General features: G+C 41.0%; 1 protein-coding gene across 1 annotated transcript in view; it reads right to left on the reverse strand.

Annotated features, from left to right (window-relative positions):
- LOC126187548 (selenoprotein F) overlaps positions 1-19,228 on the reverse strand; it is a 69,357-nt gene that overhangs the window by 32,286 nt on the left and 17,843 nt on the right. Inside the window, exons 3-4 of the mRNA XM_049928699.1 lie at positions 9,555-9,670; positions 3,588-3,697 (exon numbers count right to left, since the gene is read on the reverse strand). Coding sequence (XP_049784656.1) covers positions 3,588-3,697; positions 9,555-9,670 — 226 coding nt within the window. The remainder of the gene's footprint in view (positions 1-3,587; positions 3,698-9,554; positions 9,671-19,228) is intronic.

The raw sequence follows: 19,228 nt of genomic DNA on the forward strand, positions 1-19,228 counted from the left end.
CTGAGGCAGTGAGACAGTGACTGGATGAACTTACTTAAAATGACCCTTTTCATCACAGCAAAAAGTATTTTGATTTCAGATGTGTGTGCCAATAAGCAGAAGACCCATTAAAATTTTTTTCTTTATTAGAAAGGTTGCAATCTAGGGGCTTAAGACTAAAATCAGGTTCCTAGCAGGTTGGAGAAATGTGATATAAGCATTTTTCGACATCTTCGAAATTGACGTAAATTAACATTTAAAAAAAAAAAATTCTTTGTAACTTTACTGCTTCAATAACTCGGTGTGTGTTAACTATATGGCTTACTTAACTTCTGAAAGAAATTCCAAATCAAAAGCTTCATAACACCTGAGTTATGGGCGTTTATGTAGACAAGTTCCATTCTTGCAGAGCCCAGATATCACAGTATCAACACATTTAAAACTCGATATAAAATAAAGTTTTAGTCTGAGACAAAAAAGATTTTACTGAAGTTCCTATGTTATAAATATAAGCAAATGTGAAATGTTTTGTGAAAATCTGAGATAGGGTTACAAATCCTTGAATTATTGCATGTTTTGATGTGGAATGACCCAGCCTACATGTTTGGATCCAGATCACCTGGCATTAGCTAAGGGCGAGTTTGCTACCATGTTAAAAGAAGGTAATATCCCGCCAAGTGATCCAGTTGTCTCCGCTGCACCTGGTTCCTAAGAAGAGTGAAGTATGGCATCCATGCGCCGATTATAGAGTGCTTAATGCAAGGATTGTCCCAGACCATTACCCAGTTTCATTGCTGCAAGATTATCATGCAACGATCTTCAGTGTACTGGTGGCAGAAGAAGACACACCAAAACCAGCAATTATTACACCATTCTGGGGTTGTTCGACAGCATGTTTATGATCTCTGATTTACACAATGCAGCTCAAACCTGGCAAAGATTGATTGAGGCCTTGTGTACCTTGAAGATATCTTTACTTTTCGACCATTGAAGGAGGTCAACAACACCTCTCTGAGATGTTCAAAATGTTGGAATAGTACAGTATCATTTTGATCATAGTTACTATGTATCCAGGAAACCTGAAGTCGATTTTCTCGATCGTAATCTTCTGGCTCCCTTCCCCTACTGGAAAACGATGAAGCTATTCTATGAATACAGAAGCCAAGCACCACCATGGAGATACGTCACTTACTCAGGATGCTAAATTTTTATCAACATCATCTCCCGTGGAGCAGCACATAGCGGCATGAACCGTTAACTGCAGCACTTTCTGGATGTGGGATTAAAGGAAACTCTCTGGTGCAGTAGATTGAGGAAATGAGCTCCGCTTTGACCCTACAAAACATCACATGGTGAAAGCTCCACTTCTGGTGCATCTTAAGCTTGATGCACCCTTAGTGACTGTGGCTCATGCAAACCCAACAGCTGTAGATGCCATATTACAATAACAGCTGGAACAGCTAGCCTTTCATTCTCATAAACAGTCACCACTGCCAAAAAGGTGGAGAGCTTATGACTGAGGACTTCTCACTGTGTATGAAGCCATCATATACTTCTGACCACAGATAGAAATGAGATTTCACCATCTATACAGACCATAAACTGTTAACATGTATATTCAAACAGTCCTAGTCGCACATGCACCGACAACACCGACCCTAGTGGTGCTTTATGGACCGACTGAGGGACTGCTAGAATGCCTGCAAAATTACATTGTTACTAAATAGATGGCCAAATATCTAAACCACACTCCACAAATCACGGCGTGATTGGCTGTGGAGGGTACTTTGGTACCACTATCATTTCACCACAATCCTGTTTACATTGTGAGCACTTTGTGGCAAGAGCACTTTGTGGCAAGAACACTTTGTGGCAAGAACACTTGTCGGCAAACCTTCATACGAATGCTAATTTTTCTTCTTTTATCCAGGAATGATAATTTTGTGAGCTGTATGTTGTCAGAAGCAATACATTGCCCAACTTTTCTCACAACATACGCTCATAATTTGTGATGCACAACACATCTTGCAGCACCTACCACTGGAGTTTGACGAGTACCTTTGTAGCACTCTCGTATTCACTAAACAAGCCAATGACAACACACACTGCTCTTCTTTATATCGTCTCCATCTCTGTGTCCGTGAACCAAGTGCATCCCCTTCTATATTTGGCAGGAGTGACTTTCCCTCCTTTACAAGCTTCCTCTGAAATCTATCTTTTTTGCCCGAGGAAGGAACATGGAGAACTGAGTACTTTTCTTTCTTTCTACTTTTAAAAATTTGTATTGGCAGTGCTTGAAATTTTGACTCCTGAAGGGAAGCGATGACCAGTCATCCATCTACTTATAATTTTACAGTTTTCTGAAATTAATTTTGCTTTTGGTGTACTTGCTAGAATAAATCACTTACTTGGAGATCCCAATGAGCTCAATGACCAAAAGGAATCAAAACACTTTGTGCTGCCACTGGAGACTAAATTTAATTATCCAAAATTAAATAACAATACCTGACTCATATTTATTTGCACAGAAAACTGTTAAAGGGTACACATAAATTAACATCTTGGAACATGGACCAATCCCACAACTCAGCATTTTCCAATACAATCGGGCCTAACCCGTAGTGCAACTTGACATTTTTATGAAATAACATGTCTCATATTCAGGCTTCCATGATGATGATAGATGTTAATGACATTTTGCAGTAAGAGCCAGAATATCCCATTGTGCAAAAAATTGTTACAATATGTGCAGATAGGAGAACATATAGAACCCATCACATCTACAAGGCAAGAGATTTTTCTTCATTTCTGAACTGGTCAAATTGTGTACCTCCATTTCTTCTTGCCTCTTTCTCATGCCACAGCATGGCAAAAAGATGGGATCACTGTGTGATTGTAGATCCCTGCATTGGAATCTTGCTTTCTTCCTAACGAGACACCTATGTTGTTCCACCTTCGGTATGGGTGAAATTGATCCATTTCACTGCAGATTGCCCATCCTAATACCATTCATTCAGGTCAGATGATATCCCCACGTACACCGTCAGCCATAGCAAAGGATACCTGCCATGGCAGCAGTTTCCTGGGGTCCTGGTGCCCAGGACCAGACACATTCCTACTCATTGACATATGCGAAGGATTTGTCACTCAGGGTCCAACAGTGAGCAGCAAAACACACTGTATCACTAAAGAGGTATCTGCCTCCAGAAGTTTTCATTTTGCATATTTCCAGAAGAGTCAGCAGCTATTACTATATGTGATTTATTTGTACGTAGTTTAACTGCTTACTAAAATGTGTGTTTATGAAGAAGCAAACGCATAACAGTGTTTTGCTGATTCTTTCCTACATATACGATAATTATCCACAATACTTTTGTTTTACCAAGTAGTCATTATAGCATGAAATGTGACAGTTTCCTGCACTCAAAATAATTTTCTATTACCCGTGCCTGATTTTCTCCAGTAACAATAGGTTTACAATATCTTCTACAATTAACTTTACATGGATAATTCCAATATGTGAGCATTTGCTGAAATATATGCACATTACAATTGCACAGATTTGATTACAATTTAGTATAACAGATATAACACAATTATAAACCTACCTCTTTCACGTTTCCATCTTTATCCATTAGTTTTATTATGGGATCTAAGCCTCGAACATACTTTATCTGCAAATTCGGAAATTTTGACGGTCTCTCACTTTTGACAAAAGCTAAAATGAAAGCAGATGTGTATTATATTAGTACACAATAATTCAATAAATGTTGTAAATTAAAGTTGTACATTTGTAAAACTAAATTTTGTATTGAACAACATTAAAATTATAATTTGCTCTTTCATAAACAATATAAACAAAGGGGAACAATAAAGAAGAACGAAGCCACTGTTACATAATAGGTCATATTCTTTCACATTAGTCTGAAAATTAGAAGTCATTACTGTAATCCACTGAAACTGTGAATACTCTCTCAAGTCAGTTACGCACCTATATGGGGAACTTCTATGAATAAATAGGAACAAAGGTGAGAAAAGTGCAGGTGCGTTCACTGTTATGAAATGCAGTGACCACCTGGCAGAAGGCCCCTGCCAATTATCTGACTACTTCACCAATAAACTCTGCCAGAGTGATTCCCTCCCCAGAAGTCGAACATAACCTCCAATCCCTGCTTAAAGCCTTAGGCCCTTTCCAGAACCTCTCTCCTGCATCAGTTTCCCTCCTCACCCCTATGACACACCTCATACCCACTTTCTACCTGTTCCCCAAAATCCATAAACCCAATAACCCTGTACATCCCACTGCAGCTGGTTATTTCACCCCCACTAAAAGAATTTCAGCCCCCATTGACCAACACCTCCAAGCTATGGACCATAACCTAGCCTCCCATGTCAAAGATACCAACCACTTTTTTCACTAACACTCTACCATCCCCACCCATTTACCTCCTGGATCCCCACTCATCATTGTTGGCACCACCTCCCTACACACCAACATCTGTCATGCCCATGGTCTTACCACTACTGAACACTGTTTCCCAATGTCCTTCACACTTAAAATTCACTACATCATTCCTCATACACATCATTAAAATTTATCCTAACTCAAAGTGAAGGTATATTAACAAATGCGTGGCACAGCCATGGGTACCCACACGGCACCCCCTATGCCAACCTGTTTATGGGCCATAAGAGGAGACCTTCCTAGCCCAAAATACCAAACCACTTCTGGTTCAGATTCATTGATTATACCTTCATGAACCTGACTCTGGGCCAAGGTGCCCTATCTTCATTACTTCACAAACTCAACGCTTTCCCTCCCGTCCATTTCACCTGGTCCTCCTCAAGCCAGTATGCCACCTTCCTGGGCGTTGACTTCCTCCTTTCTGATGGCCCCATACACATCTCTGTCCACATTAAACCCACCAACAGTACCTGCATTTCCACAGCTGTCATCCCTTCCACACAAAAAACTCCCTCCTAAATAGTCTGGCCACTTGGGGATAGTGTATCTGCAGTGACAAGGACTCCTAGATTTCCCATGCCATTTCCCAACACACCCTGAACCCCACCATCCATAAGAACCTGCTACAAAGGAGTGCCCCCTTCATAACCTAATACCAACCTGGACTGGAACAACTGAACCACATCCTTCATCAGGGCTTTGATTACGTATCATCAAACCCTGAAACACGGGGCATCCTACTCATGATCCTTCCCGTTGTTTTGTTGTTGTTGTTGTTGTTGTCTTCAGTCCTGAAACTGGTTTGATGCAGCTCTCCATGCTACCCTATACTGTGCAAGCTGCTTCGTCTCCCAGTTCTTACTCAGGGTGTATACGACCCGGGACAACCGGGAATTCCGGGAAAAACCCGGGAATTTTTTCATCCGGGAGAAAACCGGGAAAAACCCGGGAATTTTTCGGAATTCCGGGAATTTTTCATTGTTTTAGCTTTCAGTTACATTTTTGTAGTTTTGACTGCAGAATTGATTCTCTAGCAAAGAATGTTATTGTATCCTGCTACTGGAGAATGATACTGCAGCAATAAAATATAAACGAGAGGGGAAAAAATAAAACTGTAGTGGCAAAGGAAATGTGCATTTTACGACAACAAAACACCGTGTACGCACAAGCGTCTACAGATAGCAAAAATATGTTAAAGGCCGTAGGGCGCAGACTGTAATTCTTCGTAACAATAAACTGCTTGCTCTGAGCATGACGTCACAACTGTTCACATTAGGTTCGTTTGACCAGTTGCCAACGGTCTGTTGCGCATGCGCATTTGACTCGCGTATAAGCAGTACCTTCTCTCGCTTCCCGCTTCTTGAAGTTTGGCTGTTAGCTGCATCGGTAGTAGCAGCAAGCAGCCAGATGCAAACGAGAAAAATTTTTCTCGCGCACCCTAGCTGCCAGATTCGCGCTTGCACAGAGTTGTCAGAGTTGTAGTGGGGAGGGGGTTAGTCTCCACGTGACCCGTGTTTACGTTAAGTGATTTCGCTGCTTCTCTTCGTGTACAGCTCCCACGTCAAATGAAAACAAAACGGATTTCTGTGGCCGGGAGCTATCAAGTGAATTAATATGCATTCACATAATTACAGAGGGCAAAAATATATTATTAATTTCAGTTTCTGATTTTATTTTCTTTCCAAGTTAGTAGCAGTCAAGCATTAATCGCTTTGCAGAAGAATGAAGTTATTTTTGCAAGTTTGCTAAAGAAATTCCGCTGAGGCAATCATTTTATTTGAAACGAAGTGTTTCATTTAACAATTTTGGGTACTTCCAACTGTTCGGTGAATTTCAAGTGCACGTTATCATCTTCTGCCATGTATGGCATTACGCCATAATAAAGAACCAAACATGAGATCGTAGAGTACTGGTACTCCAAGAAAATTTACATCCCAAAAACCACACTGAAAAGCTTAATATCAGATGGGACCTACTTCATTGTGAATCTGGAAAAAACCAATGTGCACTTCAAGCCGAATTATGCATTTTAGTATGATTCACGAAATTTTGATGCCTTTTGGAGTATCCTCTGATGCCCTGTTTCTTTTATGGTGTAGTGTAAGCTCTCTTAGTGCTTTATACACACGAACATGCGGGCTTCCTACACCACTGCAGTTGCACACGCACAATAATTCGTTTTTGGCGCTCTCTGGCAACTGGTAAATCGAACCTATAACTAACAGTATTGCGAACGGTGGTTAGAAAAGCGTTACTTTCAAAGTAAATTTCTTTTTACGCAAGATGAATTATGTTACGTGTGTGAAAGTGGGATGGATATCTAAATCACAGAGCGTTCGAAATTGAACAGTTTGAGGACCAGCCACTTCAAGAATTTCGAGCCGAGGCATTTATGTCACAATTTTAAATTTACTGGCACATTTGTGTGATGTATCTTAAAGTATATCACACCAAAAAAAGACCAATATTACACGTGAAAGCTTAGCTTTTCTTGTAGATATACGGTACTGTGTACATTAATGTAAACCGTTAACTTTTCCTCTTGTGTGTTCGCGCTATGTAACCAGTAATCTTGCTAGTGGCTGACTATAACACGTGCCCTAAGCTCTTAATAGCTGCTGTCATCGGCTGGCGAGATCTCGTGGCTTGAGATATGACTCTCTTACAAAAGGACATCACAACCTCTGTTGCAACGCTCCGGAAACTAACAAGCTGTGTTTGGTGCAATTCGAATTTGTACTTTCGTAATACGAAAATATGCTGCTGCAAATCAAAGGTCTTTCCAAAACTTCTCTGCTCCGGCTTTTCTTTTTTTTCCGGGAAGTTCTACGCGATTATATAAAACGTTAACCATTCAAAGGATTGTTAAGTTTTACAGTTCCGAGGGAACTTTTTCTGTGCTAAGTGACAGTAGGTCGCCCGGGAAAAAGCATATTTTTTAAACGGGATATCCGGGAGAAATCCGGGAATTTTTTTTCCTTGTCCCTGTATACACCCTGTTACTGCAACCTACATCCTGTTGAATGTATTGATCTCTTGGTCTCCCTATACGATTTTTACCCTCCATGCTGCCCTCCAGTGCTAAATTTGTGATCACTTGATGCCTCAGAATATGTCCTACCAACCGGTCCCTTCTTCTTGTCAAGTTGTGCCACAAACTCCTCTTCTCCCCAATTCTATTCAATACCTCCTCATTAGTTATGTGATCTACCCATCTAATGTGATCCTTCCCACCCCTTCCAAAATGGTGTTCTATTGCCTCCATAACATCCCTAGTCCATCATGTGCCATTCCCAATCCCAATCCCAATCCCTTGCCACAGGGACCATAATCCTGTGCAAGACCTGCCCAATTCATTCACCCAGCTCTTCCTTTTCCAGTCCCATCACAGGCTTATCAGAGGCCGAGTCACCTGTGAAAGCAGCCATGTCGTACAGCAGCTGTCCATCAGGATGAACAGCCACTGTACACATGGCCACAAGCAAAGGAGACCACCCTATGGTGCATCATGCAGCTGAACATAATATGCTCTATTTCAGTAGCTACTTCACTACCCGAGCAATCTGGATACTTTCCTCCACCACCATCTTTTCTGACTTGCACAGATGGGAGCTACCCTTACACAGCATTCTCAGTCTATGGCAACTTTTTGTCCCCACACCTTCCACTCAATACTTTCCACCCTATTGTTGTCCCCTCACCCTCTGTGTGCCCCCCCCCCCCCAATCAACTCAACTGTGTGTCTTTTCCCTTCCATGCCTTTCTCCTTTATTGACCCCCCCCCCCTCCTCCTCTGCACCTCCCTGCTCTACAACCTCCCAGCACTGCACCTACTGGCAGTCTAGCCCCCTGAAGCCCCACCAGGCAGCACTTTTCTCTTCCCCAATCCGTACCCTGCTATTCCTTCCCTTCTTGCTGGCCCCCACCAAATTGCTGCTTCTGTTCTTTGTGACAGTTGCATTCTGGTCTGAGCTTTGGAGATGTTGGTCATGTGTACATCAAGTGCACTTGCTTGTGTGAATGAATGTGTGTGTTTACTTTTCTGAGAAAAACTCTGGTCGAAAGCTAATGCCTAAGTGTCTTTTGTTGTGCCTGTCTGTGACTCAATGTATCATCTTTATGGCAAGTATGAATTCATCTTTTCCTATCTTTGTTGACTTTCATCTTACACCGTTGTTTCAAGACACTATCTCTTTTTTTTTTTCCTTCACTAACCTATTAAGCGCTTGGTGTTCCTTACAAAATTACAAACAAATCTTAACATTTTTATTTTTCTCCCTAAACTTTAATTCCTTTTGAAAATTTCTCCTTTGCTCCTTTTACTGTTTGCTTTGTGTAGAAATTGAATAATATGGAAGCTATGCTACAACCCTGTCTTCTCTCTTCTCAATTACTGCATCCCTTTGTATATTTTGCTTTGTAATTGCCATCTAGTTTATGGTTGATTCCCAGCTTAGAACATTCAATGTGCACAAGTTGATAATTTTGGTACTGGCATATGTAGTGTACGGCTGTAGCAGGAAACCAGCACACATGCCTAAACCAAACCATACCATACCATACCCTAGCCGGAACGGCATCTGCTCCATGTGTGGTCAACAGATGGGATAATTGGCTCTGGGTGTACAACAGAAGCAACACACTTAAACCAACTCAAGCATAAGATAATTTTATTGCAACAGCTCAATGATAATTTAACAACATAGAATACATGAAATGCAAACAGTGTTCTCCAACTTTAAGGAAGTGCTGCGGAATTTGAGGAAGATAATGCACCAATAACATTTAGAAAGAACAAGCAAACCTGCATATTACACTCACAACTAAGAAGCAACAACTGGAGCAGTGAGGGTATACAGATAAATTTAAAACGTATCCCTGTTAAGTTTTAAACAATCTCATCCCTCAATGTTCTCTAGTAGTACTTAAAATGGCTACTGCAAGTATGCTGCAAATAGTCTTTATGTTCTTTTTCTTACCTTAATTTTGAGAAAATAATGTCTCTTGCACTATTTATCATAGCACTACCTCATTTCAGCAATTAACCTAACTATAGTATTGAAATATTGTTAAGCAGGGCAAAAATCAAATGAAAGCATCACAAACATACCTGCAATCTGAGGATATGCACCAAACTTACAAGTGCAGACTTCTAATCGTGCTTGGGCATAACGTTTTACTTCGTATGTGTTCTCATCCTTCTGGCAGCACTGTGTGCAGTGTTCTCTGGAAATATGGTACAAGCTGTTTAGACACATCAAGTAAATACAAAACTGGAAATTTGATTGTTGGTTAGTTGGCTGGCTATGGGTTAAGAGTGTGTGTGTGTGTGTGTGTTACCTGCTTCAGAAGTAGTAGGCCTTTTGTGTGAAAGCTAAAATGTAAAACATTCTTTCCATTCTGCCTGTCTGCGACTCAATGTCTCCTCAGTATGGTGAGTAGCCATCTGTCCTTTTCATAATATTGTTATTCCATCCTGGACTCTCCGTTGTTTGTTTAAATTTGCACTAATCATCCAAGTTAACACATTTGTTTTGCATACAAGGGGCACTTACCCCGACACCTGTTACCAGTTGTAATGCGTTCTGAGACCCACTTTCGCGTAACCTCCTGAGAATGTACTCCCCATATTTTCCTGGACACCCAGCCTTGATTTGATTATTACCCAGACCTAGAATTAAGATCGATCTATTTCAAGGTCCTAAGGTTCCTTTCTCGTATGACCTTTTGGCATCTGTTCCTTTCAGTTCCTCAAGAGTATCAGGGTACTACTATAATTTACACTCACAGCTCTAAAACCCTGTATAGGACAGGATATGGTTTTATGGCAGAGCAGATAACCATTAACAGAGCCGTATGTTTTATTAAGCAGCCCTCCCTCAACCATGTTTTATTTTGTAGTGACTCAATGAGCAGTGTCAGGCTATTGATTGAAGTTACTCTTGTCACCCTGAGATATCTGCTACCCATGATCTCCTGTCTGACTTTAGTCATTCCGCTTGCTCAGTTATCTTTCTCTGGGTCGCAAGTAATGTGGGTATCTGAGGAATGAACTGGCTGACCGTTTGCCTAGAACAACGAATGTGTGTCCAACATTTGCTTTGATGAGCCCAGATTTCCATTTCTAATGAGAACGTGGTTTTTATTCTCAGACATAACGTTTTTAAACTACTTTTGAGGTGGGGTTGGGGTGCTTGACGTTGGGATGTCTTCTGCCACAAGCTAGATCTGGGTGATCTTCGACCCTAAATCCTTTGCCAGTTGCTTCAGTCATCCCTCTTTCACTCAGTTTTATTTGCTTTTAGATGTGGCTAGCCCATTCCTGCCACATCTTGTGTTCTGTTTTAGGGTTAGCACTCTGATGAATAGTGGGTGTTGGTCCTCTCTTAACTGCTTTGACAGTAACGGGTCAGGGGTGGAATGTCTCCTGTCACATGCAGAGGCCCAGGGGCACTAGCATGGGCCCACCCACCTGCTGACCCGATTTCTCTCACTTTATTTTAGGGTCATTCCATGTAAATGAGGAATCATTATCAAAAAATTAATTTTTCTGTGGGAATATTTTCCCGTTACATATTTAGGTTGAGCTTTGAATTTTGTTGGCAAGATTGATTTTCCCCTCCAAAACCTATTGTTTACTTGTGGGAGCCATTGTTTTGAAGACTACATTGTTGAGTTTGTTCATGCAGAAGATTTGATCAATTTTGAGGTAAGAAAAAAATCATGAAATTCATAATAATTTTTTATTGTTTATATCTCTCTTTAAAGTGCTTAACTTCTTCATTTTGATATATTTTTAGAAGCAAACAATTTAAGCATGATAAATACAAAAACATTTATATAACCTAATCCAAAATTTGTATTAAGAGTTACCAAATGTCAATTTTTCTAAGATTTTCGCAAAATACATTAAAGTATAGAAACTTATACGCCATGCTGTCCTTTGCATAAGTGTACCTTATAATTTGGTGTCTCAAATAAATTTCCTCCTGGAAGCCTTCTCCTGGTATAGGATATTTATTTCACATAAAGTGAGCTACCTTTATTTATGTAATGTGAGTTACCATATTTTTTGTAGAAATTTTGAGCAGTCAGATTGGTTCTGAATTATATACAACACAACTAACTATATATTTCAAAATATTTAATATATATTGATCTCCATATGCCACATAAAATCCCATAGGGAATAGCTATTTCTACTTAACAACAATTTACAATATTTGCAAAATGCCTTTAAGTGCAGCTGAAACAATGAGAAGAAGAAGGCAGAAATTCAAAGATGAAGGCAGATATGAAGAGTATAAAATCAAACACAAGGAAACTATGAAAACATTCAGGAAAAATGTTTGAGTAAAAGAGAACAAGAAAGGATTGCTGCAGACAGGAAACTGAATGTTAAAGAAAGAGTTGCCAAGTACAGGAGGCGGCTAAAGAAAGCATCTTCAGCTACACCAAGTAGTTCTGCCTCTTCACCATATAAAAATACGTCTTCATTGGGAAAAGCCATATCAAAAGTGAAACGTGTACTTCCAGCATCACCCAGAAAACAAAAATGTGTTATTAGAAGGTTGTATCATACATTTGTTGAACCTTAAGAAGTAGAAAGAATCTCTAGACAAAAAATATGTGATGAAATAATAAGTGCAGTGAGCAAATTCTATGAAAGGGATGACATTAGCAGGCAGGCCCCTGGACGCAATGCATTGTGACTGTAAAAGATGAGAAAGGTAAGAGTAAGTTGCAAGTATGACATTTGATGTTTTCTTTGAGAAAGTCCGTGTGATGTGGAGAAAGTGGCAAAGTGATTGGTAAAAGTAAATTCGCAGAATTAAGACCCAAACATGTCATGCCTGCCAATAAACTTACACACAACCTGCATGTCTGCAGGTATTACGAGAATTTTGTCAGTGTTATTAACTCTCTTCATAGCATAGTACTTCAAATACCTAAGTACAGAATTTTTTCTATCTGCAGAGCCTAAAGCCGATTGTTTGCTGGGAAAGTGTATGAAATGTAAAGATTTATTGGCAGTTAAACTTCTTGATTTATATAGTGGTGTAGAAGACTATGGCGTGTAATTGTATGTGTGGCAGGAGAGTGATGGCAGAATTTTGAAAGTAGAGGAAGAAAATACATTACAGAATATTCTTGATCATATTTTTACCAAGAGACCTAAATTTTTATAGCACTGCTACTTTAAGAGAGAACAATCAAAGAACTATCAAAGTGATAAGGAATCACTGCCTTCTGTGATGCTAACTGCCATGATGCAAATACATTTTTCTGAAAATTGTAGATGTGTAAGTCAAGATGAAATTTAAAGTGCACATTGGCAGCAGAATCAAATTAGTATTTTTACTGCCATGATTTGACATTCAGGTACTTCTCACCCCTACGAGTTGGTATCTCATAATCTGGACCACAAAAAACAACCTGGCATTCCTTATGTTGATATTTGCACAGGCTATAAAAGTTCTAAGTAAGAGTCATGCCAAAAGAATTACATGGAAGTACTTTGCAACATCTCATGGGAAGGGGCCAACAGATGGAATTGGTAGGGCTGTCAAACGCCAAGTTTGGTCTTGTGTGAAAAGCAGGAAATGTGTTGTAAACAATGCAACAGATTTTCTAAAAGCATTGTTGAATTATTCTTCTAATGTGATGGCAGTTCTTAAGGGTGAATAAGACTTTAGCCAAAGAAGCAAAAAGCTACATCTCTTGGCCGTAATCAAGAACTGCAAACCTTTCTTGAACATTTCTAAAATTCATCACTTGAAACTCTATAACAATGAAGTTGTAGGACACACCACTTCATCAGCTGCAGAGGAAAAACTAAAAGAACAGAAAAATCACTAGATATACAAGTAGATGACTGGTTGGTGGTAAAATATGACAATTCATATTTTCCTGGCAATGTTACTAAAATTGAAAATGGTGAGTTTAAAGTTGATGTTATGATAAAAGATGGGAAGTTTTGGAAGTGGCCTGAAATTAAAGATGAGATATACTACACTAAAGACAAGCTTGTCAGAAAAGTGAACCCTGCAAGTGTTGTAAATTTGCGTGGTTATTTCAAGTTTGACTGTGATCTGTGACAATGTAACATGAGTTACCGTATGTTGTAACGTGACTTACCCGTTCATTATGTTTTAATATTTATTTCTGGAATGCTTTCTGCAATGTCTCCTGTCACTAAGATTTTGTCATCATGGGGATGAACATTATTGTAAGTATAAAAATTAGTTTTCGAGTTTAAAGTTTCTCTGTGAATTTATGGCAGTTACAAATCTGCTGAGAAACTTACTAAAACTTTCAGATTCAGAACGACATGCCTTCTTGAAATATGACTGTAGTGTTACACATGCTGTCATAGAACTTATTTCCAGAACCTATGGAGGAGTTATATCCAATGTTGACAAAGAATAATTGGTTGTCACTGTTCCTCTTTGCGAGTATCTCCATAATATCCTCAGTGCAACCACAATGGCATGTCATTTTCTTTGTAGAACAGATAATGAGAAAAACACTGATTCCAATCCCAATGAACATATAAAGTGAAGAACGCAGCGAAACAGGACAACAACAGACAGAGTAACTGAACACAACACAAAGGCCAGAACTGTGAAACACTATATGCTTAAGCTCATAAATAGCACTCAGGCACCTGAATGGTGACATCCATACTCATCATCGCCGATCAGGGATCAGCAAGGATGCGCATGTTAGCTCATTAACAGCACTGAAGGAAAACCTAGATCTGCACTTATACTCTTCAACAGCACTTTGATAGTAACACAGCATGCTGATTTAACTTGTCAACAGGAATTAAAAGGTTAAAGAAAACAATTTACCAAAGACCACATGAATGCCTTGGTCACAATATAAGCCATAGCCAATTACTTTTAAACATTCTAGCAGGAGCATTACAAGGAAAGACAGCATGAGGAAGACCTCGATCAGTATTTTTAAAACAAGCCACAAATAATGAGGAACTCAGCAAGTATGCAAAAGTGAATAACAATAAATCCAGGTGGAGAGCTGCCAACATACTGAAAGATTTGTGAGGAAGAAAAAGAAGAAGCAGTCTCGTGAGCATGAATTATTACTGCTTATAAAGCACTAGGAATCGAGTCTAACTTCTATCAAACAAGGGTATCATGTCAACATCCGCAAGAGCCACTGCACAAGAAATCAGTCACAGTTTGCAAGAGTGACTTCCACTGCTACATTCCTCAGTCTGTATTAACTGCATATTCAGAAAAATGGTAGAAACCATTCATTTTTAAGTCACGCACAAAAAAGGGGTGAAAGAAAACTGGCCTAGGATAGCCATAAGAGGCTTTTTGAACAAATTGTTAAAAGAGTCAGAGGATAAAGGTAAAAGGTAGGGTACATGTCAGCAGGGTGTGATTGGAGGCTCACCATAGCGTATCGTGGTGGCAGGTGCACCCATGCATTCAAACAGGCTCCAAACCCACTACACCAGGTCAACAGAGTTGACAAGTTTATTATCTATGAGGAGGAGCATTAAAACACATTTTATTTTGAAAAGTGATTAAAGCTCCAGATCTGATTAAAAACTGTTGTTTATGGGGCAACTAAGTTAATTTGTCAAACGCCAGTAGTAAGAAGTGATGTAAAGTTCCGAATCAAATTTGGTAGCAACAAATTGGAAGTCGTGCATATTAAGCTCAGCAAACTTCATATTGGAACTATTGTAGCTGTAGAATCAACAAACCAGAATGGGGAGACTACATATTCCATTGCCTCTGTGGGTCTGTCAATAACCATTAAGAAGAGTGTCACACTCAGGATTGCTTAGAGAGGTACTTCTGAATGAAGGTCAGAAGGGTGTCACAGAAGCCCCATCATGTAAGGTGGCGAGGAAATGGGGGTGCCATGTCATGTCACAGACATGATAACGAGTAAAAACCACTCTGATGACAAAAATCATGCAGAGTAGTGAGCACTAACAGATCAACGTTCCCAACATCCACACTGTGAGTTAGACAAGAGGCCCTGCCACTTGAGGATACAGCACAACTCTCAGCTTACCATGTGTCTGAAACACTTGCAAAGGACATAGGGAAGACAGACTGGTCTGTAGCTATGCATTTCCTGTGGAAACTTGCCTCCTTGTTTCAAAACTGCAATACTTGTACTTTCTTCCCCACCATTGGGGGAAAGCGAAGAGGAAGGAGAACTCACCGTCAAGCCATATTCAGTCAGAAACAGCAAGGATATGGTGCTTCCCCTTTTTTAGGTAGATAGAGTAACAGTTGAATAATTTTGTATTCAGTAAGGGCCTGCAGCTGTATTTCGGCATGCTGTAAGAGTACTGACAATATCGCACTTAGAAGGAGGGATGTTTTAGGATTCCAAACATTGTGTGCTGAAAGGTGGTGACCCTATCTGCTTGACTTTTGTGGAGACAGAGGATTGGGGAAAAGGGGTGGGTGTCAATTGTCAATCACTAACGCTCAGGTAGCACTTCACCAAATAGCCAACAATAGCAGCAGGGTCAGATTTCACTACAACACGCTTACAGATGCCTGGGATGTCAGTCGCTTTTTGTTGACTACAAATGCACAGTAATTTGGCCCACATCTTTGAGGGAGGGGGGGGGGGGGTGCAGGAGGAGGAGAGAGAAGTTTGATGGCAGATACAAAACTTTTCCAGCATTCCTTCTTCCTTCTTTTTTGTAAGGTAGCCGGCTCTGACTTGGATACATTTAGAGATGATAAGAGCATGTTCCAGCACATGGCACTTACACTGTTGAAGAACTCTTCTGTGACATGTAATAGCCATAGAGATTTCCTGCAAACTACCATGGGACTGTCCTCAAACACGTGAATATTAAAGAAAATGATACCTTAGTTCTGCTGAGTGTAACATTTTGGTGGTTGTGTCGCTTTTTTTTTTTTTTTTTTTTTTTTTTTGTGGTTTTAGGGCGCAAAACTTCTATGGTCATTAGCGCCCAGCCCGTGACTTAAGACAGTAAAAAACCGAAATTGAAAACCAGCAGCAATGGGAACAAAGTCAGAAAATTGGAGAAACTAAAAATAGAAGAATGCTTAAAAATCTGCTACAGAAAGGGGGTGGTTGTCCCCAAAAAAAGCTTCAAATGACTGACGTCATTTCACTGTCACTAATAAACTGGAGAACGCGGTCGGCTGAGCGCGTGTCATCTGCTAAAATCGACGATAAATCAGGCGATAGCTGTAGACGGGAGCGTAACGGATTAAAATAGGGGCATTCAATTAAAAGGTGTCTTACCGTCCACAGCTGAGAGCAGTGGGGACAGAGTGGGGGAGGATCGCCGCTTAAAAGATGTCGATGGCTAAAACGACAGTGCCCTATCCGGAGTCTAGCGTTCGGGAGGAAGAGGTCCAAGCGCAAGGAAGGGCTTTCACTTCCCGCAATTTATTACGGGGAAGTGCCGACCAAAGCGCATGCCATAAATGAGCAACTTGGCGACATAAACCGCTCCGTATATCGGTGAAGGGAAGCAACTGAATAACTGGCAGAGGAAGAGAGACTGCAGCCTTGGCCGCTATATTGGCCGCCTCATTCCCACAGATACCAGCGTGTCCCGGGAGCCAGAGGAACGCCACCGAGACGCCCCCCAGGTGGAGCAAGCGCAGACAGTCCTGAATCCGGTGGACCAGAGGGTGCACAGGGTAAAGAGCTTGGAGACTGAGGAGAGAGCTGGGAGAATCTGAGCAGATAACGTACTGTATCCGCTGATTGCGGCGGATGAAGTGGATAGCCTGGAGAACAGCGTAAAGCTCCGCAGTATAAACCGAACATTGGTCGGGAAGCCGAAAGCGATTTGGGGTGTCGCCAACAATATAGGCACTCCCTACACCTAACGATGTTTTCGAGCCGTCGGTGTAAATAAATGTGGTGTCCGTCATTTGTGCACATAGAGCAGCAAATGCCCGACGATAAACAAGTGTAGGGGTACCATCCTTGGGAAATTGACAAAGGTCACGGAGCAGGCAGATCCGGGGACGGAGCCAAGGCGGTGCTGTACCCCAAGTTGTCAAGAAGGTTTTAGGAAAGCGGAAGGAAAGAGAATGGAGCAGTTGACGGAAGCGGACTCCCGGGGGTAGTAGGGAGGAGGAGCGGCCTGCATACCCTACATCAAAGGAGGCGTCGAAAAAAAGGTCGTGGGCTGGATTAGCAGGCATGGAAGACAGATGGCTAGCATAACGACTCAGGAGGACTGCTCGCCGATTGGACAGCGGAGGTTCAGCAGTCTCAGCATAAAGGCTTTCCACAGGGCTAGTGTAAAAAGCTCCAGACACTAAACGTAATCCACGGTGGTGGATAGAATCAAGACGCCGAAGAATAGACGGCCGAGCAGAGGAGTAGACTATGCTTCCATAATCCAATTTCGAGCGCACTAAGGCGCGATAGAGGCGGAGAAGGACCACTCTGTCCGCTCCCCAGGAGGTACCATTCAGGACACGGAGGGTGATAAGCGATCGCAGACAGCGAGCCGAAAGATAGGTTGTGTCGCTGATTGACTCTTTAGTAGACGCGTGAGTAGACCCATGAGGAGGCATATTGACAGTTTGGGAAGTGCTAAAAGTGAGCCAATCAGCATCTTAACCATCCAACATACAACGGACAGGAAAAATAATGTGTGTGAACACCTATATTTACTTGAGAATGGTTTATTAATAAGGGGTTCGACCTCCATTTGCCCATAATACAGATGTGATTCTTCTTGGAATACTACCATATAATGACTGTATAGTCTCCAGTGGAATATTAATGCCACTCTTCCATCAGAACCTCTAACTGCTGTAGTGATGAGGGAGGCAGAAATCTGCTCCAGGTCTGTGCTCCAATACTGCCCACAAGGGAATGTGCTGACCAGGGAAGAGGCTGCAGTTCAGTTCAGTTCAGCTGCATGCTCCTCATACAACGATTTGAAATATGGCATCACTGTTGGGGAACAACATTTGAATCATGGGGTGCACCTGATCCCCTGAAATGTTAACATAATCATTGGCTGTAACACGACGTTTGAAACTAATGATGGGACCAACAGAGTACCATGATATGCTGCCCACACCATCACACTTCCACCTCCATGCTTAACTGTTGAAATCAAGCAATCAGAATTGTAGGCTTCTTTGGCATTCTGAAGGTGGCAGGGGTAAAATACAGGGAGCGAAAGACTATTTACAATTTGTACAGAAAGCAGATGGCAGTTATAAGAGTCGAGGGACATGAAAGGGAAGCAGTGGTTGGGAAGGCAGTGAGACAGGGTTGTAGCCTCTCCCCGATGTTATTCAATCTGTATATTGAGCACACAGTAAAGGAAACAAAAGAAAAGTTTGGAGTAGGTATTAAAGTCCATAGAGAAGAAATAAAAACTTTGAGGTTTGCCGATGACATTGTAATTCTGTCAGAGACAGCAAAGGACTTGGAAGAGCAGTTGAACGGAATGGACAGTGTCTTGAAAGCAGGGTATAAGATGAACATCAAAGTGTCAGGAAGTAGTTTCTGAAAGTATTTGTATGGAGTGTAGCCATGTATGGAAGTGAAACATGGACGATAGATATTTTAGACAAGAAGAGAATAGAAGCTTTCGAAATGTGGTGCTACAGAAGAATGCTGAAGATTAGATGGGTAGATCACATAACTAATGAGGAGGTATTGATTACAATTGGGTAGAAGAGGAGTGTGGAACAACGTGACTAGAAGAAGGAACTGGTTGGTAGGACATGTTCTGAGGCATCAAGGGATCACCAATTTAGTACTGGA

The sequence above is a fragment of the Schistocerca cancellata genome, chromosome 5 (assembly GCF_023864275.1).
Source record: "Schistocerca cancellata isolate TAMUIC-IGC-003103 chromosome 5, iqSchCanc2.1, whole genome shotgun sequence".
Classification (NCBI taxonomy): domain Eukaryota; kingdom Metazoa; phylum Arthropoda; class Insecta; order Orthoptera; family Acrididae; genus Schistocerca; species Schistocerca cancellata.